General features: G+C 35.6%; 1 protein-coding gene across 3 annotated transcripts in view; it reads right to left on the bottom strand.

Moving 5' to 3' along the window:
- Positions 1-10,797: 10,797 nt before the first annotated feature.
- Positions 10,798-22,468, bottom strand: part of LOC139693935 (beta-1,3-galactosyltransferase 1-like) — a 104,666-nt gene continuing 92,995 nt past the window's right edge. For 2 of the 3 annotated variants that reach the window (XM_071592279.1, XM_071592297.1), the window contains exons 2-4: positions 21,996-22,164; positions 15,034-15,063; positions 10,798-13,360 (exon numbers count right to left, since the gene is read on the bottom strand). In XM_071592279.1, the coding sequence (XP_071448380.1) occupies positions 12,243-13,360; positions 15,034-15,063; positions 21,996-22,164 (1,317 nt within the window). In that variant the 3' untranslated portion in view covers positions 10,798-12,242. The remainder of the gene's footprint in view (positions 13,361-15,033; positions 15,064-21,995; positions 22,165-22,468) is intronic. The other variant, XM_071592288.1, reaches the window with a different exon arrangement.

Genomic DNA, 22,468 nt, shown 5'->3' with positions numbered 1-22,468 from the left:
AATTCAGTTAAAAGTGTTTTCAGCTATAACCTGCCATTTTAAATCAGCAAATACTCACGTTTCTCAATCCAGCTGGCAGCAACCTGACCATTCCACAAAAAACTTGTGGTGGTTTGGGCACAGGCCTGGGCTTGATCCATGGCAATGGTTAGTTTTTCAGTGGGATTACGATTCATTTTGGACACCATTTGCTAGGGAATTCCACTGTGATGCTTCACCCACCAGTTACAGTGGTAGATCAGACAGGGAAGAGGGCAAGGATTTTGCCTCCAAGTGCCTTTGAGATACTCAAAACGTTTCAGGTTTTACTGCAGCTGGATTTGAACCACTGCCCATTGGACCTACTAAACCTCTCTTAAAAGAGGTCCAGCAAGCACTGTGCTTAGCAACTATTTTTACATGCATGTATAATTTAAAACCGACAGGACAGGTATATGATATCACAGTCTGAAAACTGTGAGAAAAACTCTTAACCCCAATATGTACCACCCACTTATGGTTTCTCTGGTTAATAAAAATCATACTTTCATTTTAACACCCTAGCAACACTGATTATTCTCCATCAGGAGTTCTAATTTTAGGACAATGACTTTGACATTTAATGAATATAATGCCATTTCCAGGATAAAATTTACAGCAATGCATTACATCTCGTAAAAGCCTCAACTGATTTCCTCTTCTTGAAGGGAGATAAGTGGCCTTGCAAATAAACCCCTAAGTTGATCTTTATTGGGAATGGATAAACCTACTGACATTTACCACATGACTACACTAAGCACAAAGTATGTCTATATATTTGACTTCTACACAAATTAGAACTCAACAGATAATAGTCGGCTCCATGACAGTGACCTTAACAACAAAACTTGAAAATGATAAAGGTGTATAGTAAATATGTTTGACGTTTAGAGAAATAGGAAAGTAGAGGACACATATTGTACATTACTTTATAATGAAAAGAAAAATATCTTAATTTAAATACTTTATTTCCCATTTTAACTCATCTTTTGTCAAAACAATCACTTTTGAGGAACTTTCACTTCAAACTATAACATTTTCATAAGGAATAAACTAGTAAATATATATTCATTAAATTTAATGAATACTGTCATTATTCACTTAATGCATATGTATTATTGCTTACCAAGATTTATCAGTTTAAGGTATAAATTGAAAGTTAGTTCACATAAAATTACGAGTTTTGACAATTATTTTAAAATTTGTTTGCAGTACATTTGGCCATTAATAATCAAATACTTTGTAGAAGCCAATTATAGCAGCAAAGCTGCAACATAACAAAAGGAATAGTAGTTGTGACAGCATTGAGGAATGCTCAAGTTTTGTGAGATGGAAATCTGCACATAATAGAGATACATTAATGTGATGATTATGTAATTTACAACTCTTCACAGAAGAGAATAATTTACATGAGTATCCACAGGAAAAGTGATGACACTTACAAAATGAAGTTTACTTACAATAAGATGTAAAAATCTACGTATACATTGTAAATATAAATCTAGCAATGGGCTCCATGAATAGATCACAATTCTTCACTGCATGTCTGAAGCATTAAAACCAAAGTAAAAGAGCATACATATTCGTAGCAACTTGAAGAGAGGACTATTACTTCAAAGAAATTCATGTGATATGATTAGGGGAAAATGATGTAATTTCCTGTTTCAAGAAACAGTTAAGTTGTTATAAAGTGCCATTTACACCATACCAATGATATCTCATTTCAATTAATGAAAAACAAATTTTGTACCTAGTAATACCTAATTCTTAAAAACTGAAAGTCAAATCCATTGATGAACAAATAAAATCAACTTACAACAAAATGAACCGGTTCTTAAATTAGGAGTTAACCCTTCTAAGTTCAGTTTTCAGCTGAAGGATTCATTTGGTGATAGTACAAACCAATTGGCCCAAGAACTGATGAAATTATGGGTTTACATTGCAAGAATATACATCATTTTGGTAATTTTTTGATGTGAACATTAATTCTGCACCATGAATTGCAAGGAATCTGAAACATTAGTACTAAGCCTGTTGAGAGCAAAGCAGATTTAAAAGACAAAAACAGTTAAAAATGGATATAAAATAACCAGGAAAGGAATAATTATTAAGTATGCAATACCGAAGTGACAAAAAATCTTAAGTGTTAGAAAATTGAATTTTAGAGAAGTGAATTAAAAAGCAACAATGATGCACACTTAAGCTTTAAAATAAGGAGGAGAACATTGCTACTACAAAGCTGTCTAGTCAACAGACACACCTCCAAGGTTTTGCATTTATGATTTTGACTCTTTTGGTACTAACATATAAAAATCAAAAGTTCCCCTGTAAGGATATAACATAATATCACAAATTCAGGATTTAACCAGCTGAACTTCACAATCAAACAATCATTAAGAAAAAGTTGCAATATTACAGATATTTCTCATGTCATTATTAGCTTGAACATTTGTAGAATTTAATGGCTAAAACTAGAAATCAGAAAAGTCCAAATAAACTTAAAAATATTTATTTTCAAGTGAGTGTGGCTTTGGTCTTGATATCTGAGAATTTTGTATCAAAGTTTTGTTTAACATAGAGTTTCTCTGGTAAATACTGATGACATAACTGTGATAACAATACCACTCGTAACCAAATACTGCTTCAAGTAACTTTCTTCAATGAGAAAATGCACATCATTCACAGTCAAGTTAGATGAAAATTTATGAGAATTTAAAGTGGGGAACTCCCTAGTGTGAACCTGAAATTATTATGCATAATCCTTAAATATGATTTATACTGATATCTGTTACTTGATAGACAATTCTCTCTACTGGAAATCCCTGATGCAGAAAAGATCATAGGAATTATATCAAGCTCCTACATCATATATGGAGTCAAAATATAAAATAGCTGAAGAAGTAAGCTTATTTTGTTTAACAAAGGACGTGTTTCTTAAAGAGGTATCCACAAAAGTGTAGTCATATCAACTGACAGTACTATTGTACTGGACATGTTGACTTACACTTTACCATTACAGCTAAAACTGCACTATGATAAAAATGAATACATATACTTTTTTATGAACTCTCATACCAGAAAAATTATACCAGTTTCACGTAAAATGCTGTTTGAAAAGAAAGTGAATTCTTGCAGATTTTACTACAATTGTTCTTTAATGTACAGGTCATTAAGTACACAATTATCAGAATAAGTCCGATAATAAAATGGAATAGATGCAAGCAATGAAAATAAAAACTATGTGTGTGCATGTATATAAGTGTGTGTTTTGAACTTAAACTATTTGAAATTATTTTGAGTGACTCCTGACAGCAGATTAAAAAAAAACTGCGGGAGATGCCACAAAAGTAACTTTCAACAGAGTCATCCGCTAATATGCATTTCAATGCAACAATTTCAGAGTGTAAAAATCATTCGTCCTGACCAAGATTTGAACCCGGATGCCTCACCCAGATCAAAGTACTCGACTGGACATGGAGGGATCCGGGTTTGAATGATTTTTACACTGAAATTGTCATCCTGACAGCTGGTTGTAATCTTGTTTTTTAAGGGCTCTTAAAATTGAGGACATTGTTGCTAAAAGAAATTCAAAGAAAGCAGGCCAAATAGATTCAGCATATACTGAGAGGAAATGGGATGTTGAAGACTGTGATACAGAGGGGAGAATTTAAGGAAAGTAATTCAGATGGCATGACATTTGGATAGCTTTCTGGAGGGTAGAGAGCTAAAGAACAAACTATAATATGAAGTTAGAGTTTAAGGACATTTGATGTCACTTTACTTATGGCTAAGGAGGTACAGTAATGAGAAGTGCAGGGACCTATCTATCAGCCATAACCTGGTAGGCAACGACTTAAAATAATAAATTTAACCCAAAAAAAAATCATTTCAAGGATATGATAACCATACCTTAAGTATGAATTGAACCATTAACCACTAAGCAACTTAACAAGTACACTAATTAATGGGATAGCCAGGAAAAAAGTCTGCTTCTATTGTTTTACTCATATCATTAACAAATATTTCCTTTATTTTGTGTTTTTGGGGGTATACTGAAGCACTGATTAACTATAAAAAAATTTTTTTGGTTTTCAATACTAATGGTTTTATCAGGAAATTAAGAACCACTGATGAAATGGCACTTGGTGTGACCTTGCATAATTTCTTCATTTCAGAACTGATAAAAATTACTTTGTAAAATTATTTCTTGACCATGGCTTAAATATATGTATATTTCCATCACTAGGATATGAAGAAGGTGCACTGGAACCATGATCATGGTCTAAAACATTAAAAATTCGATTTTTACCTCGTAATTTAGGTAGCTCCAGAGTGAAATTTCTATCAATAATCTAACTTTCATGAGTTTTTTTCACAGCATTTCAGCAATACATAATTGAAATACGTACTTCTATTGGAATAATCTTCTTATTGCTTCATAAATAATGTATTTAGTAATTAGCATGAAAGCATATGAAAGTTTCATATTAGAGAACTAATTCAGGCAATTAAAATCTAATTTCAATTATAGTTTTAAAGTAAGTAACTTAAAGGATTTTAACAAGTTGGGAAAAATTTACATCTTACAAGAAAAATCTCAGCACCATCTCATTGTCTTTGATTTTCTTGAAAATATGAATCTACCCTGTACAAAATCTCATTTCTTGGTCTAAATATATACAAACAGATTCAATCACTCAATATAACTTGGAAAATTATTTCAAAATCCACTTTTAAATATGTGATTCCAAGATGGCAGGCATGCCTATATACAAAATAGTTGAGCAATCATATTGGTTTTTAATGGATGAAGGCAATGAAGTGGCTTTTTCACGCAATCCTCTAATCATATAGAGAAGAACGCATGACTCTTATGGTAACCGGAGTTTGTTTTTAAGCCTAAGGCAAACCTCCAAGGATAATATTAAAATGAACTAATTAACATACAATAGTTTACCTACAAGAAAAATACAATGTCAGCTGGATTAGCTAAAACAGAGAGCATACATGTTTCATCAAGAAATTGACAAATTAAGTATATTGTTGTATCAATAGCTATTAGCAATTAACTATTTCAGCCCTGAAACAATGGTACACTTTTTAAGCATAATATGTAGATATATGTGATCATTGAAAATGCCTAGTTTAACGTAGCACATTACTACAAACAAATTTTCTATTAGTTAAGTAAAATGCTTAAAAATAAATGGCACTTTCTGTCTTCTCAAACTACAGGAATGCCAATGGAGAATATAAATATATTACAGAAATGATTAAAAAATTTGTTCATCTAGCATGCTTGAAATAATAAAATTTTCAATTATGCAATTAGACTGCTGTCAGGATGATAAAAATAGCATACATTTTATGCTTCAAAAATAACATTTTAATTGAAATCATGATAGCTTATTTTTTCATTTGAACAGCAAATAATAGCTTTTAATGTTCACCTTGTCCGCACATCACCAACATTCATTCCTTATCACAAAATTTCCAGCATGATAGAAATTTAGGCCAGTCACTCATTGAAACTTATCCACATTACATTACTTTTACAGACTTTTAGCAACATCAGTAAATTACATGATTGAATAAACATTTATTTGTAAGACATAGTTCAGAAGTTCAAAGCATCTTGGCATCATAGCATTGGCAAATGCATGCCTGTAAAATTTTGAGCAATTATATTTGGAAAGCTGGTTGTTTCATTCTTGACTTGGAGAGTTACCATAGAGGATTTTTTATTTCCAAAGATCTAATCAGCAATTAGAATATCTTACTGATAATTCCAACACCTTATGCACAGGTAAATTGCATATTACCAAGCAAACTGTGAGGATATTTAATCATACATACTGCAGGAAACAAAGATATAAAGTTTCCTGTTTTATGAACATTGCTTCCATATCAACTTTTCTACAAAGCACAGAAAATAAATGAGCAAAATAACTTCACAATGAATGAATTTTACCCAAAGGAGTTGATAGCATTCTTCTCCGGAGTACCAAAAATGTCAAGATGCATCATAATCATATTAGAATGAATATCTACAACTAAAATGTGTCATCATTTGTGGATACATAAAATTACTTAAGCCGACCATCCCACGCTAAAGCACTTCCAGACTGTGAGTACTTTTTTGGCTAATGTATTTCATTAGCACACCAGGAAAATACCTTCAGATGGAAGTAACAAAGGTTGATGAAGGCTGCAGGATTCTGAAGAAATTGCAAGGCCTGTGATTAAAACTTTGCATTATATTTATGTACATGAACACGATTCAAAGAAGGGATGCTCTGCAAATATAGTCTGATAATTACATATAAGTCTTACTAGAGAACTTAAAAAAAATAGTAAATATTTTTTAACCTAAAATAAAATATTTCAGAGATATGGCAACATAAAAGTTTAAGGTGATATGATTAAGACACAATAAATAAATACATAATAGTAAACAAGTGATTGTACATTGGTCATTCAACAGTGTGACATGAAAGATCATATATCACCAATGCATTTATGCTGTGAGATCCTATACATAATTTAAAAAGAAGTTTTGATACTGCCCTCCTCTTAATTTTTTTGAGAATAAGCTGAAATTATTTGAGCCCAATGTTCAGCCACATTTTCAACTTGTTCCAACAGTACCGTTCCACGCCACACACGGCCTATGGTTGATTATAATTTATGAAAATAATCACCTTAGAATTTCATGTGCTCACATCTCCTAAGCTGCACACTTTCAAATTTCTACATATTTCTGTGAATACTTTGACTAAAAACAACCTCAACAGTAAATTTTTGAGCCATGGGCATCCTGCTGCTGGACACCCTATAACAATTAACCTGATTCCAAACACTTAAAAAACTGCACATTTCTTCAATTTTTATTATTTCATAGCCCCACTAGTCCCATGCAGCAATAAATATTATCACTTAAAATAAAACACTCATACACAGAAGGAACTCACAAGAGATCAATGGTGAGATCTGCACAAAATGAAGAGAGCAAAAGAACTAAAAGTGAAGTTTACACGAAAATTTGGGTTGAAACATTATATCTAAATCATTGTCTGACTGCAAATTTCTTGAATTTAGTTTGTGTTACGTGTTCCACAGCTAAGGTAATTAGCACTTTATGTCAATTAGGTATTATGACAGAAAGAGAACAAAATAAAAAACGAGTAAAAGAAAAAACCAGGGAATGGCACTAGTCTTATCCCAATTTTCAATACTGGTGGGTACCTTACATTTATCACCAGACGGACACCATAACTGAAATGCTGCAAACATCCAAAGGACCAAAGCAAGGTGGAAGGTTCATGTACTAGACACGATGCCTATCAGATTCCAATGCTTTTTTAATTTAAAAATATCGAATTAAAATATATAAGGATGACCAAAAGTACATAAGAAATTAATTATTGGACAAAAACAGTGCATATGCCAGGGTACACTTTGGGCTTGAATAAGGGATGGTGAAAAGGTTTGCAGGAAAGTGTTTAACATGACTAACTTTCTGCATATGCCACTGGAAATCAGGTACATTATTTTTTTTATTGAAAAAATAATCAAAAAAACCACAAATCCACCAGGTATGCCAATTTTTTAAGTCTACATTAGATTTCAGACTGAAATTCCATTACTAGGCCATTCTGAATACAAAATTTGATTACTGGTTATTTAGCTGAATATTTCTTTCTGGGAAAAATTAAAGGTCTACTTTGAATTTTTAATCAAACCTGTAATTCATAAAAATAAATATATAGCCAATAAGAAGAATATTATTAGGTTTCTGATTTAGCTGTTAGTTATTTAAAATATTACAATAGCATTAGTCTGTTCTAAACTGAACCATAATATACAAATAATGTACCTTTTATAAGAATCACAACATTTTGTGAGATTCCACCTTTTGTTTTCTATTTTTACACTTTACTCCTGTATCTCTGATATGTATCTCAGAGATCAATGATATCTCCGTTTCATCACTCATACCTGCTACTTGATAATAATCATATTCAGCAATAAAGAGAAGGAAGAGTGTCATATATCACCAAAGAAAATATTACAGTTTCATGACTAATGAGAAAGTAAATATTAGATTTCAGAGGATTTTCCTTAAGCTTCCAAAGTTGACTTACATGACTTAAAAAAAAAAATGGAATGTTACATTAATGTAAAGCAAAATGCATTCATACAAGAGCGAATGTAATTTACATTCATAATGAACAACTAAACATCTGGACTTGGGATGGGACTCTTATTTACTCAGTAGTCTACCCTTTATGGTAAGTTTTGTATGAACACAAGACTGGGAAGTGGTACATTTCCAAGGCTCACCTGAGAGGACGAAACCAGACCCCACGTGCCACAGTAAATCTTTCTTCAATCCCATATCCTTCAATCTATGCAATGGGAGTAATAAAAGAATATAAATGATAGGAACTGGAAAATAGTAGAAGAGGTTAGAAGGAAGAGATTTGGCTGCACACACTCATTTTGCCCAATTTGGAAAATTTAACATTCTCATTTAGTTCAGGGCTATCCAAATTACTGCCTGTGAGTGCAGTTATTACTTAGCTTGGATTTTGCCTTACCAATCATTGACTTGATCTCCTGTACAAGAAATACATGAAACTTTTCAAATAATTATCTTATGGCTATCTATGACTTCCATTGCTCTTAGTAACCCAATTTTGGCTTTCTTGCAAATGATGCACTGTGAAATCTAACTTCAATCTTACATACCCATTATGCATGAAAAATTTCAACAGCTTGTGTCCCCATAGGTCAGAGACCAATGGCTTGGATAATGGCTCCTTTGCTTAGATTTCCACTAAGTCATGGAATGGAACATTTTTTAGAGGAAAACTGAAATTGAGGAGCAAGGTGAAATTTTAATTCAAGGCTATTTCAGTGTAATTCACAAGTCTTGAATTTCCTTTCAGAGTTCTCCTTAAACTGCTTCAAACTACGTATGAATGTATGTATGTGTGTATATATATTTGTATGTATGTGTGTATATATTTTTATATGCATGTGTGTACGTGTGTATATATATATATATGAATGTATATACACACACACAAACACACAAGGAAAAGGAACTGCCCCTCTACCCTGACATGTGATTTCACGCACCGTATAGGGCTTACTACTGGGTAAACTCCACCATCGCCTTTGAGTTGATTACTGTGTTTATCGTATTATATTATATTAAATATATATATATATATATATATATATATATATATATATATATATATATATATATATGCATATGTGGTCTGCCCAATAAATACATAACTGGTGCAATCTGGTGGCCATGACATGGATTACAGCCCCACACAATTGCGTTAATTACCTGAGACCAAATGAGCATTCTCACCTTGGAGGATTGCCGAGCTGTGCATATAGTGCCAGATACATTAGTTTACATTGTCCTTGTTTTTAATGTTTGTCAAAAATGGAAATTGACAAAATCATGAAGTAATCAAGTTTTTTGGTGAGGTGCGGTAAAAGTTATCAAGAAATTACTGAAATGTTGACAGTTGTTTACGGTGATAATGCTCTGAGGAAAACATTTGTTTTTAAGGGGTTTAAGCATTTTAAAGATGGCCAAAAAGATGCCAAGGATGATGCAAGGCCGGGACGACCTTCAAGCACCTGTGTCAATGAACACATTGATTGTGTGTGGGTTCCTTGTCCTTCCCGATGGTCAATAAACTCCAAATTATAGCTGATGAACTCAATTTATGAAAATCAACAGTGCACACTATTTTAACTGAGCATTTGCATTTAAAAAATGTGCGCAAAAACTGTGCTCAAGCTGCATTGATTTTTTTCAGGCCAAAAATTCATTCACCATCCTTGATCATCCTCCTTATTCACCAAATCTCACCCCTTGCGACTTTTTCCTATTCCCAAAATGCAAAAATGTGATGAGGGGACATCTCTGGGAAAATGCGGACACAATCAAGTACCAAAATTGCTCAATTTCGACCAAAAACAGCAACGCATTTACATTGCTAATGACTCTGTCCGTGACAACCCAAATTTGCTCCAGAGGGTCATAACTGGAGACCAATCATGGGTTTATGATTATGACATGGAAACTAAAGCTCAATCATCCCAATGGAAGCTGCAGCATGAGCAAAGACTGAAAAAAGCTTGCCAAGTCTGGTCGAATGTGAAAGTTTTGCTCACAGTTTTCTTTCATTGTAGGGGCATGGTGCATAATGAGTTCTTGCCATAGGATAGAACGGTAAATAAGGAATATTACCTGCAAGTTATGTGCAATATGCACGAAGCGATCTGCCACAAACACCTGCATTTGTGGAAGAACAAATATTGGCTTTTGCACCATGACAACACCCCTGCTCATACATTGTTGCTTGTGCAGGAATTTTTGGCCAAAAACAACACACCAATGATGCCGAGGCCACCATATTCCCCAGACCTAGCCCCCAGTGATTTTCTTATTGCAAAAACTGAAGAGTACCATGAAAGGACGACGCTATGCTACGATAGACGAGATAAAAACTGTACCAAAGGAGGAGCTGAACAAGATCACAAAAAAATGATTTTTTGAAGTGCTTGGAGGATTGGAAAAAACGTTGGCACAAGTGTATAATATTAAATGGGGATTACTTTGAAGGGGACAAAATAGATATTCATGAATAAATGAATAATTTTTGAAAACACCCAAAAGTCGCGATACTTTTTGAACAGACCTTGTGTCTGTGTGTATGTATGTGTGTGTGTGTATATATATATATATACACACACACAATCATTCACTAAATGTAAAAAATTGAATATATCACAGAATCCACATCCTTTTCCATCTCTTAAAAAAGGTACGGCAAAAAAGAAATGTGAGTAGAGGCAAAGAATGTAGAATCATCCATCACTAATGGCTCAGGATTTCATGTAAGGGATTTTTTACACACATAATGCACACTATTTACAGTTAACAGCTTATCCAACAATATTCTGCTGCAGTCAATTATCTCTTATACTGGAGTCATTCTTGTTTATAAGAGTCACTGAAATAGCCTTATATACTCATGCCAAATGGGTAAGGAAGAAAAGTCAGCCCTATAATGGGAGGACCAGTCTTCCTCAGTAGTCCTACCCCACTTTGAAAGGATGTATGATAGCATACCCAAATCGTGATGAGCCATAATGGTCAGGAAATAGTTCTGCCAGTTAAGAGTACATAGAAGTTGCAACCTAAACATATCACTTATGGTTTAAAAATTAGCTTTAATGGTAAGGGACCCTTAAATAAACTCTCTGTCATTTGCACTCATTCGTTCCTATCAGTTAAAAACGTTTCCTGTACAAGGACAAGCCACCCTGACACCACACACTGCCTTATGTGACCTGCTGTGCTCATTGCATTCCAGGTTCAAGTGGTGGGAAAACTAGGATTTTAACTTTTGCTACTCTTGAGAATGTTTCAAATATTGATTCTGGTGATTGTTAATTATGTACTTTGGTATTTAAGCATTCCTGTGCCCCGAATAAAAAACAGTGCAGAGATAAATAATCTTTGACGGGATTAACTAATAACCATTTCTAAATAAGATGAAATTTACATTTGTCGAAAGGCAGCCTTCACAAATGCCATATAAAATGCCTTATACAAAGCATTAAATATGGAATGGATTACATCAAAATCAAGGAATCAGACTGTATACAATGGGGAGAGAGTCACTGGAAAAAATATAAAAATACACTTCAACAAGCACACTTGACTGCACTACATATATCATGGAGCTCTCACATTCTTTATCTCCTTCAAATTGGCAACATTTTTTGACTTGTGGCTCCAAAAAAAATTGGTTAGCCTGCATGACTACTGACTGACTTGGAAGCCCAAAACGGGGGGCTGGCAGATCTCAAGAGTTGATGCAATTAAGCAAAGAGTTACAGCCAATATGGGCAAATGAAACTCCATGCTGCTCCTTTCCGACCCTGATTAAAATACATTTCATTTTCAAGAAAACTAATAATAATAGCATGCATTTTGCTGAGTTGGAAATACTTATTATGATAAGTGAGATCTTGAAGTGAACAATCACAAGTGAAATACAACCAGCTAACCCACATCTCATTGCTGTCCACCCACTCTAGTGGAAGCCATTGGGGTGCTGTGCGAGAGACAGCCAAACCTTTGCCAAAGTAAAAGCGGAGGTACTTGTCCCATTTCTTCCTCAGCCACAGGCACCCACTCTCCGCCTTGGAGCACCTGGCCGCCCCGTGGATGGGGAGGACGGTGGGGGAGAAGTCACTGGGCAGCGGAGGCTAGGAGATTTTATCCTGGACCAAACCAGCCTTAGCTCTGTTGAATCCAAGCGGTGAGCTGTGAAAGTGTTACGATAGCCACAAGGATCATCAGTCCTCCTCCTCTGATAACTGAAACCAGGATGGTCCCTTGGGTGAACCCCTGAGGCTCGGGCACACATGCCTGTCACAAACACGTCCTCAAGGTGGAAGAGGGGCGTTGAGAGAGCTGCTGCAAGAAGTCTTCTGGCCACAGCACGTGACATTATATATCCTGTGCCAGATAAGTAGTCGGGGTAAACACGACCAGAGAACATGTACCTAGGAGCGTACCACTTGGACCTAGTGCTGGAGATGGGGCGGGCACCGCAAATGAGGGTTCCCTCCAGCAGTGTATCCTCAGCCTCAAAAGGCATCACACGCACAACTCGAGGCTGGCCACGTGCCTGACCTGCCTTAGTCCCCACCAACCTCCGTCTCCTCTGCCACTTCCTCCTCTGCAGAACCCTTTCCTTAAGGTGGGCCACAATCGCACCAATGTTCACAAACATGTCATCATCGGTCTTCATGATGTAATGGGCAGAGGCACAATGCTGTGCAGTCCACTTCAACAGCATTACTGATTTGAGTGTGAGATTGTTGTAGGTGTCCACAAAACCCTCCTGGATGATGTCTCCATGGAGACGACTTTCTTCTATGACCTTGTTCTGAAGGCCTGATGCAGAGAGTGGATAGCCATTTTCCTCTTCTTCATCCAGAGGGGGGGCAGGGTTACCAAGGAGGAAGGCCACATGAGCAGTTGGCAACACAGCTTCAGATGCCCAAGTATCTCGTATTGACTGTCGGGCTTCAAAGTTTGACACCGAAGAGCAAACAATCACCATAAGCAACAGGCCATCATCATCACCTTCCTTCTCCATTTTCCCAGCAGGTGTTTTAACTGGGAAGCTGCATATGTTGGGGGCAGGAATGATTGCAGTATCGTTGTCTGGCTGGACGTACACCCGAAGGTCACGGGTGGTGTTAACACTCCAACCAAATATTGGGGCTGAAAATAGCACAAGGCATGGGATTAGATTAATCCAAGCCAAGACATAATAAGAGATAATCATAATGTTTCACGTCAATGAATGAAACTTCTATGAAAGGTTATGTATGTTATCTAATACTTTTGATAAGTATTAACAAGTATACGACTCTACTAAAGAAGCTGTGCATGGGCAGATTTAAATATGCACAACCAACTGCCTACTGGAAATGACTTCACCTTCACTTGAGGAAAAAACGATTAAAAAGTCATAATTTTCCACCATAAAAACTTCATTGTCAAACCTTTCATATTCTGAAACAATTAAAATACGTTCACTAAGATTATTTTTCCTAATTTCATGGGAAAACGGATGGGAGAAACGGAGTTTTTAAGAAAGTAGTGAAAAAGGGGAGGAAAAGGAGAAATATGGCAAAAACTGTCCTATGATCAAACTCATATTAGTATTTTGTCTAATAAGCTGTTCTCCTAGAGCATTATAAATTTATTTTCTGGTAAAGACTTCACATGGCATGGCAAATCTGAAGGAATAGAAACAATCAAGTTTTTACAAAGGAAAATGATGACATTTTTACCATTGAATTACTTTATGAAATTATAGCCAACATAGTATTATTCAACTGATTAATACAAAGTGTTCTAAATCATTGGAAGTGAAATTTAACAAGGGAGTGTTTTAGGTGTTTACAAATCAAGCTAAGAGGACGGAGTCTCAATAAAGACATAATTCAATCGGAATGATAGCAAATTTATACTAGCAATATCAAAAATGGTTTCAAAACTATAAATTCAAGAGTGTCCCATTGACTAATGGCTATGACTCAATGTACCTTGCATATCTGCTTAATTAACAAGGTGACATATTTTATGTGTTGCATAACATATGTATGAACTTGGAAGTTACATGGAGGTTTCATTATCTACAAGAAGCTTCATGTTGGCACATATAAGCACATTAAAAGTACAAAATTGATGAAATTACTTTTTAATCAATCTTACTATCACGATAGATATAACTTTCAAGAAAATAGCATAAAAAATAATCACATAAATCACAGCATGGGGAATTTTTACCACAAAAATAACCTGAAATGTAGGATTAATTTATATTACAAAACATACATGTATGCAACATAAAATTGTACATAAATATAAATCTACGGAGATTTGCCTCAACATCTAGTTTAAGACATCCAATGCAGATAGTATTACCTTTGCACTATCAAGTGCATGGGAGTGAAGGGATACATTTACATCATCCGTAACTAACAAAATGGCTCAGTCTCATATATCTCAGTCTTCATATGGTGTTAGAAAGATTTAGAGCAAAGTCAAAAGTCAACTAATGGCAAGTACACATGTATACCACTGTGGCACACATAACTACTGATCACAGTGAATGTATTAACGTAAAGGTCATGACCAGATTTTAAGAGAGCTGCAGAAATTTTCTCATAAAACTACAAACTTTGCTTCAAGTTAAACTAAAAGTCAAAAGTGGTACACACAGTTCTAATCTAAGTAAGCAGCAGTTAGCATTTTGATTACACATGTTCAGAATAAAGCACATTGAAAACTGAAATAGAGTTATACTGGAATGTAGCAGAACACAACTGTTCCTCAAATTTTATACAGACTAACATGCTAAGGAGTCTTGCACAAAATATACCTACGTTTCCGTGAGTTCTTGTTGAAATGAAATTCTGCAATAGAAATTACATGAAGCATAAAATCTGAACTTCTGCAGGTATCACAAAAAGTAATTAAAATCATGAAAAACACGAAATATGCAGTAGAAAATAAAGAGTACAGTAAGTGTATTTTGATCAGCATGACTGCAATAAAAACTACTAATGTTAAACAGAGAAAAATAAAGATTTTGCAGTCCTTTTATCATTGGCACTATCTGAAGCACCTCGCAAATATCTACTCTCACTCACAATGAAGGTACCTCAGGAAACAGAGAAATCCTAAAAACAGATTCCAATTCAAAAATATTTATTTTAAGGAAATTTATTAATAATTTCAGGTTGCTCATATTATAACAGCAAACATATCTAAATAGGCATCTGCATGAGCTGATAATGCCCGTTAAACATCCGAGGTGTGTCCGAAAGCTATCTGACCGGCGTTCATATCTCCACATTGGTGCTATTCTTTGTCATACTGGCCAGGGCATCCTTCGAAGTAGTCCCCATTTGATTGAACCACACGCTACCAGCGATGCTTCCGCATCTTAAAACAGTACGAGAACGCAGATTTTGGAATGGCTTTCAGCTCGTGCGTCACATTACTCTCAATCGTCTCGATGTCGTCGAACCGCTTTACTTTGAGGGCCATTTTCAATTTTGGGAACATCCAAAAGTTGCAGGGAGCTATGTCGGGACTGTACGGAGGCTGGCGAAGCTGTACAATATTGTGTTTCCCCAAAAATTGCTGCACAAGGTTCAATGAATCCGCTGGCGCGTTATGATGGTGAAGAAGCCAGTCAGTACTTGACCAGAGACACGGTGTTTTCTTCTCATGGTATCATTCAATCTTTCCAGAACTTCAACTTAATATTCTTTGTCGATCGTATGAAATCTTTTAGCAAATTTGTAGGGTGCAATACCCTCACAATAAAAAAAAATAATCAGCATTGATTTGACATGGCTCCGACTTTGACGGACTTTTTTCGGCTGTGGCTCGTCTGGATGCTTCCACTGTGAAGATTGTTGTTCAGTTTCAGGATTGTAACCATAAACTGATGATTCATCACCATTAATAATCTTCTTAAGGACATTTTCGTCATCAATGACCATTTCCAAGTTGCCCTGAGCGATTTCGTGAACAATTTCGGAATGAATTTTGCAAACAGGCGAGACATCCCCAAATTCCCATTCAAAATTTCCCAAACAGTAGTTTTCGGTATACCAAGATAATTTTCTATTTCACGAACAGTCAATCGACGACCACCTTCATCCGCAAGTCACACACGCTCGATGTTTTCCGGTGTTGTTGTCAGCGAAGGTCAGCCAGAGCTAGGGTCACTGTCAACAGATGTGCGACCATTATTAAACCGCTTATACCACTCCTTTATCTGTGTTACGCCCATACTTTCGTCCCTAAAGACCTTCTGTATCATTTTAATCGTCTCCGTACAACTCTAGCCAAGATTGAAGCAAATCTTGATGCAAATTCCTAGATCTGTCATTTTCAACAGTAAACAAATGCGATGAACGGAAAACACACGTTTGACCAAACACGCTGCGTGCGACCCTAAGCCTACGGCCGGTAACTACGGCATTTAGGGAGTTCGTGAGGGACTACTGGTTACGCTCATACCCGCGAAGGCACTCTGGCGCGAAGATACAAACGCAGATCGGATAGTTTTCGGACACACCTCATATATATAATTAATACATAAAATTTAATATTTTAACAATGGCAAAAGTAAAGTTTCTTTACTGAGGCATTACTGATTCTCAATAGCATCTCAAAACTTTATAAGCATCATAATATCAATTGGGTAGGAGAATTCAGTAAATCTTTATCAACACAATCCTCAAGGGACTGAGAAAGGAGATTGTGCAGAGCATATATTGCACTAAAGATTTTCCTACAAAATTACAAGTATTAAGCTACATATTATTTTATTTTTATATTGCACACTTACTTATGCATAATAAAGCACTCTCTTTATACACACATAAAAACATTTATTATTTGTAATCAATAACTAACTCTCATTTTACAGAAATCATACATATTAAGAAAAACAAGTGTTACAGATATTATTCAAAATTTTAACAGGCATTGGCTTTTGAAATCACAAATATTATTCTCACACTCAGGGTATACTGTAATTTAATTCATAAGAAATTTGGTTTAAATTTTCTAGGTATGTAATGGAAATATTTAACTTGGCCATGATTTACACATTGTTAAGTAGCTAATATGATTCCTCCTCTTTTTCAACGGAAGGAGAACTTTCACTCCTTGGTTTTATTTACTTCCTCATGAGCAAAAGAGAAGATGCTGGAGTTCATACAATTTCCAGAAGTCAATCCACCGTTGAAATATTTTTGACATGAAAATTTAATATAGCTTTTCTAAAGTTAGCAGAGCAGGGGCTAGTGATGAGCTGGACATCGGCTGGAGGGCCTGGGCTAAATTCTAGGTGATGCCTCTCCGGCCAACTTCATGTAAGCTTTTTGTTATTTAATTCCAATATCTGAGACTTTATATTTACATACCTCAATGGCAGCAGAGCATACCTCTTCACAATTGTGCTAAGTTTCATTTTTGTTTTAAATTTAGCCACTATGAGGTAATTTCAACCTGTTTTACTGAGATGTTGATTAGTTTTTATTCCTTTGGCAATTCAATTCGTCATTTATAGTCAGAATTTGAGAATTCTAGTGAAAGAGATTGATATTATCACATAAATGTCTTCAAAACAGTAATGGCTTACAATAGTTTGAAGTCTGATGATACCACAGACCAAATCGCCCCAAAATACTCATTCTGAACTCACATTTATTGGCGGTCTGCTGTAGTTATGTACAATACAATAAGTACATAGATTCCACCAGCCATTAATACAAAGCATATATTGATATTGTTAAAAGGGATTTACTGAAAAATATTACTCAGAACAAGCCAAGTACAAATCCTGAGAGTACATGAGAATGAGTACTGTTTGTGGAATCCAGGGGAGTCATTCATGTTGCTATAGTTTCAAATGTGGAGCCTCAGGTGGAGGTGGAAATTTCAGGTGGTAAAATTCAGTTCAAGGGTAAAAAGACAGATATGTGGTGCATGCAAAAGCAACATGTATGCAAAACATGCACAGTCGAATTATCAATATCTGCTTTACAGATCACACAGAACTGGAATTAGGTCATATTCCTGATGCCCGCAAAAATTACAGCATAAAATTCCCTGTTATTTTTGCCTTTTATATACTTTACTAAGTTTTGGAGGGACTATGTCATTCTTAGCTCATGTCATGTTATTATGGAGGAGGACCTTTTGGTAGGTCAATCATGGATGGAATTATTGTTTGACTAAGAAAGAAGTTTTAAATAATTAAATTAACTAAGAGATCCAAAATGTTGACCTAGATCTCCATGACAATACCTTTATCAATCAGTGTCTCTTACATTTGTTAATATGAAGTTAAGTACCCGCCTTGCCATTAGACAAGTAGCTGATGGATTCAATTGTTTCTAATGCTTTGTGATATTGAATAGCCTTTATGAGGCTAATGCCCTACTTTTATGCATAAAACTCGTTAAACAACTAATTAAAATGCTGAGAATTTGCACTATTGCAGAACATCTGATAGCACTACTGAACATTTGGACATACCTCAACGTAAGGGATAGTGAAATAAAAAAATAATTCTCAAAACTTAAATTTCACATATAAAGAAAAATTAAACAAATAAATTTACATATTACAATTTAGAATTAAAAAAAAAGACATCGGTAGATGTTCTAAAATATGCTCATAAATACTTCCTTAAGGTAATTTCCATAAAACTTTGGACTAAAATTTGATAAAACCTGATTAACACATTCAAAATATAGTTAAAGTAAACATCTTATCATGCAGGAATGTAATGTAAGAGTGCATGCAAGCTAAAAGTTTGCAAGCTGGTGCTTAGGATTACGTTAGCTCATTAAACATATAATAATGCTGACAAACATACAGCACATCACCCAGAACCATAAGATATGCAAAGATAATCATTATAATTGGCTATTCAATAAAACGCATACACCCATAGATGTGCTTTCTATTATGGCCAATTAACAACAATTATGCCGGCATCTGGAACTCTGTACCAGAATGGCTCTATCTTGCATCCTCATACATATAATATGTCCAAAACTGGTTCTCAGACAACATTGACATGTTCTGGTCCAGAACTCTTTTGACCAGTACACACCCATCCATGTTATCCGAGAGCCAGTTTTGGACTAAATGAGTTGTATGAGATGGTGCACCGTCATGTTAAAAGACATATTATCTCCCCGAGGCCACAGTTATCATCCACAGTTTAACAACATTCTTCAAATTTTGCAAATTTGCAACAATTTGCAAATTTACAAAACAAAAATTTCCTCGAATGAGGTTTCCTCACTGGGTTAGCGAAACCTTCCCCAGACTTCTCCGAAGCATTATACTTAGCCACAATATCGTAAAAAGTTGATCTGGGGTACTAGAAGAATCGAACTATTTCACTGCGTGAATGCTCAACGTGAACAATTTTGATAATAGTGGCTCTTCGCTTGCACTTCGCACTTGTACGTATTATCTTAGCCATTTTGAAGTTATCACTGTTCATTAGATGCCTATAGCTTTCAAGAACATCAATCGCAACCGCCAGGGGAACTACGATATGGTGGGAAATACAACCATGGGTACCATCCCATCCCAACCCATCAAATATTGAAAACATTGAATTTACAAGTTGGAGCAAAGTTAAACACTGCAAAGCTGTTAGGTATACTTTCAGGTGCATGTGTATGTAAGATGTAGTTTGAGTGTTTGCATGTGTGTGGGATGTAAGTGTTCATGCATGAATGTATGCCATGTTTTTTTTTGTGGATGTATGATTTTGTGGTTATTGCATGCGGTTTTTTTTCTTTTCTAAATTACAGGTGGTGTCCTAACACCCCCCGCCACACGCCCTTGCGGCGGCTTGCGGGGTATTAAGTAGATGTAGAACCAAGCCTCCCTCAACCACCGACTTCCACTTTCTCTCAATCTGTACCACCTACTTCCCTGGCATTCAGTCCCTCAAATTCATCCTCAAAGACCTGTGCCCCATCCTTAAAAATCACAACACTTCCTCCAACCATCTTCTCAAATGCCCCTCTGTCATCTTCTAACACCCCATCAACCTAGCAGGTCTCCTTAAATTCACGAAGCCTCTCTCAAAATGCCCTCTCACCCCCAGAGCCACACCCACCCCATGCCATCGGGGGAGATGCAAAACTAGGCTTGTTTTCATTACTCCACCCCACCTTTTAACTCTCTCCCACCCTTCCTCCACTCCTCCTGCACATCCAAGAATGTTGTCTATCTTTTGGCTTGTAGACATTGCCTGGGCTTTTACATAGGCCAATGTTCCACACCCCTAAACCTAAGGATAAATAATCTTTGTGCCTCGTGCACTCTCTCCTCCCAGTCTGTGACTCTCCCCATCCCAAAACATGCTTCCCATCATAACACCCCTTCAAACAGTGTTTTTGTTCTAGCGTCCTTTCCCCCATCTGATAGCCCAATAGAATTAAAAACTCTAGAAATGGCATGTATATGGCTTTGCAAGGCCTATTAACATCCAGGATTTAATGTCGTTCATTAATTCCACCTCCTCTCTCTCACTCCTTTCCTATCTTTTTTCCCCTCTCTTCTCCCGCCCTGACCTTTTCTTTCACCCCTCTCCCATCTCCCGTTCTCCCCTTCACCCGCTTACTTCTCTTTCTCTCACATACCTCAACTCCCCTTTACCAGCAGGCATTACTATCATTTCTTCCGAGGAATATAGAGCTCACTAAGTATTAAATATAAAATATCCAAAAGGATACCTTAACACATCAAGATTGAAATAACAATTGGTATTTTTGATGATTTGAAGAGTTAAAAATCAAATCAGGTGATGGATTCAAAACCTTGAGGAACTAAGAACAGTTAAGGTAAATTACATCACTGAGAATGTAACAAAACCTTGGTGTACAACAACTGTTAGTTTTTGAATCAACATAAAATATATATGTGACACCAATTTGCTGTTACTTGGCTGTTATCTGACCAAAAATGAATTAACCATTTCATTGCTTTATTTGATCATCTAAAAGATAAAATTCACAAGTTCTGTAAAAAGCTAGACATATTAAAACATTGCAAACCACAATGCTAGGAAATGTAGTTATGATAAAGTTTAGAAAAAACTGAATGAGCAAACCAGAATTTGAATTGGACTGCAGTTTTAAGAAACAGGCCTCAGCTGAATAATTAGCACATGCTAGTAGCCTGGACTGGAAGAGTCCCTTTAAACTGTGAAAGGAAAAGGTCCAGTACATACAGCAATTATTCAATTGTTATTTCTCACAAGTTGTTAACACATTTTTTCTAGCAACCTTTTGGATTGCACGAAAAGGTATTGCCAATGACACTTTGATTAGTATCATTAGCCATCAGACATTGATTTGATTTATCTTGTGTTTAGGAATGTGATTGCATAATAAATTGCAGTCGCATGACACACAAACATCTTCGTGCTTTACACCTTCGTTCAATGTATGCCAAAGAATGAATACAATATTTATACTGTATTGATTTATCAAAGATCTGTGATACTTTATCACGCAGCTTGGGTTGAATTCTACAAAAGTTAAATCCATTTTATTGCCCCATGGTGGTTTATGTGTATACAGGCACATTAACTCGATATCACTCTAATGAGGACTAAATTTTAATAAGGCACGATTCACTAACTGGACCATTCCTCTAAAGCAAATAGTTTGCTTTAAGCCAACTTCCTTCATTCAATTGGTTATCATATTGACTTCTCTATGTTCCTAAAACAAGAATTACAAGAACATATAAATGCAAATAAAGATAGTAGATAATTGAGGCTTACCCTCTCGTACTTGTACTTGATTGTATGCTGGCAAGTAGAGCATGAGCAAAAAGAAGAGGACTAAGAAACAAAAGGCAAAACATCGGAGGTACTTTCTGCTGTGATGTCCAACAGAGCCTGGTCCGCCTCCCTCCCCATCGTCACTGTCTTCATCGTAACCCTTCTCCATCTGACAATGAAAAGGCAGAAAAATAACATTAGAATTGACAGGAAACAAATTATTTATTAATTACATAAATATTATCAAAATTTCGTTTGGAAAACTTCACAGTTGAGTTACCGCTATTGCCTTCGCCGAAGAGATTTTACGAAAGTAATGACACGCTGATTCAATTTGAGTTTTCTAATTATTCGCCACAATTTTGAAGAGGATTTAAATACAATTGTTGATGGTAATTATTTAGTTAGGAAACATTTTTGAGGTAAATAATGAGCGTTTTGCCGAGGCATTTCTTAACAGCTCGGAAAGAAAC

Source organism: Hetaerina americana, unplaced genomic scaffold, assembly GCF_022747635.1.
Source record: "Hetaerina americana unplaced genomic scaffold, ioHetAmer1.1.p SCAF_1, whole genome shotgun sequence".
In the NCBI taxonomy this organism is placed as follows: Eukaryota; Metazoa; Arthropoda; class Insecta; order Odonata; family Calopterygidae; genus Hetaerina; species Hetaerina americana.
The sequence above is the reverse complement of the archived record's forward strand: the minus strand, read 5'-3'. Positions and strand labels throughout refer to the sequence as shown.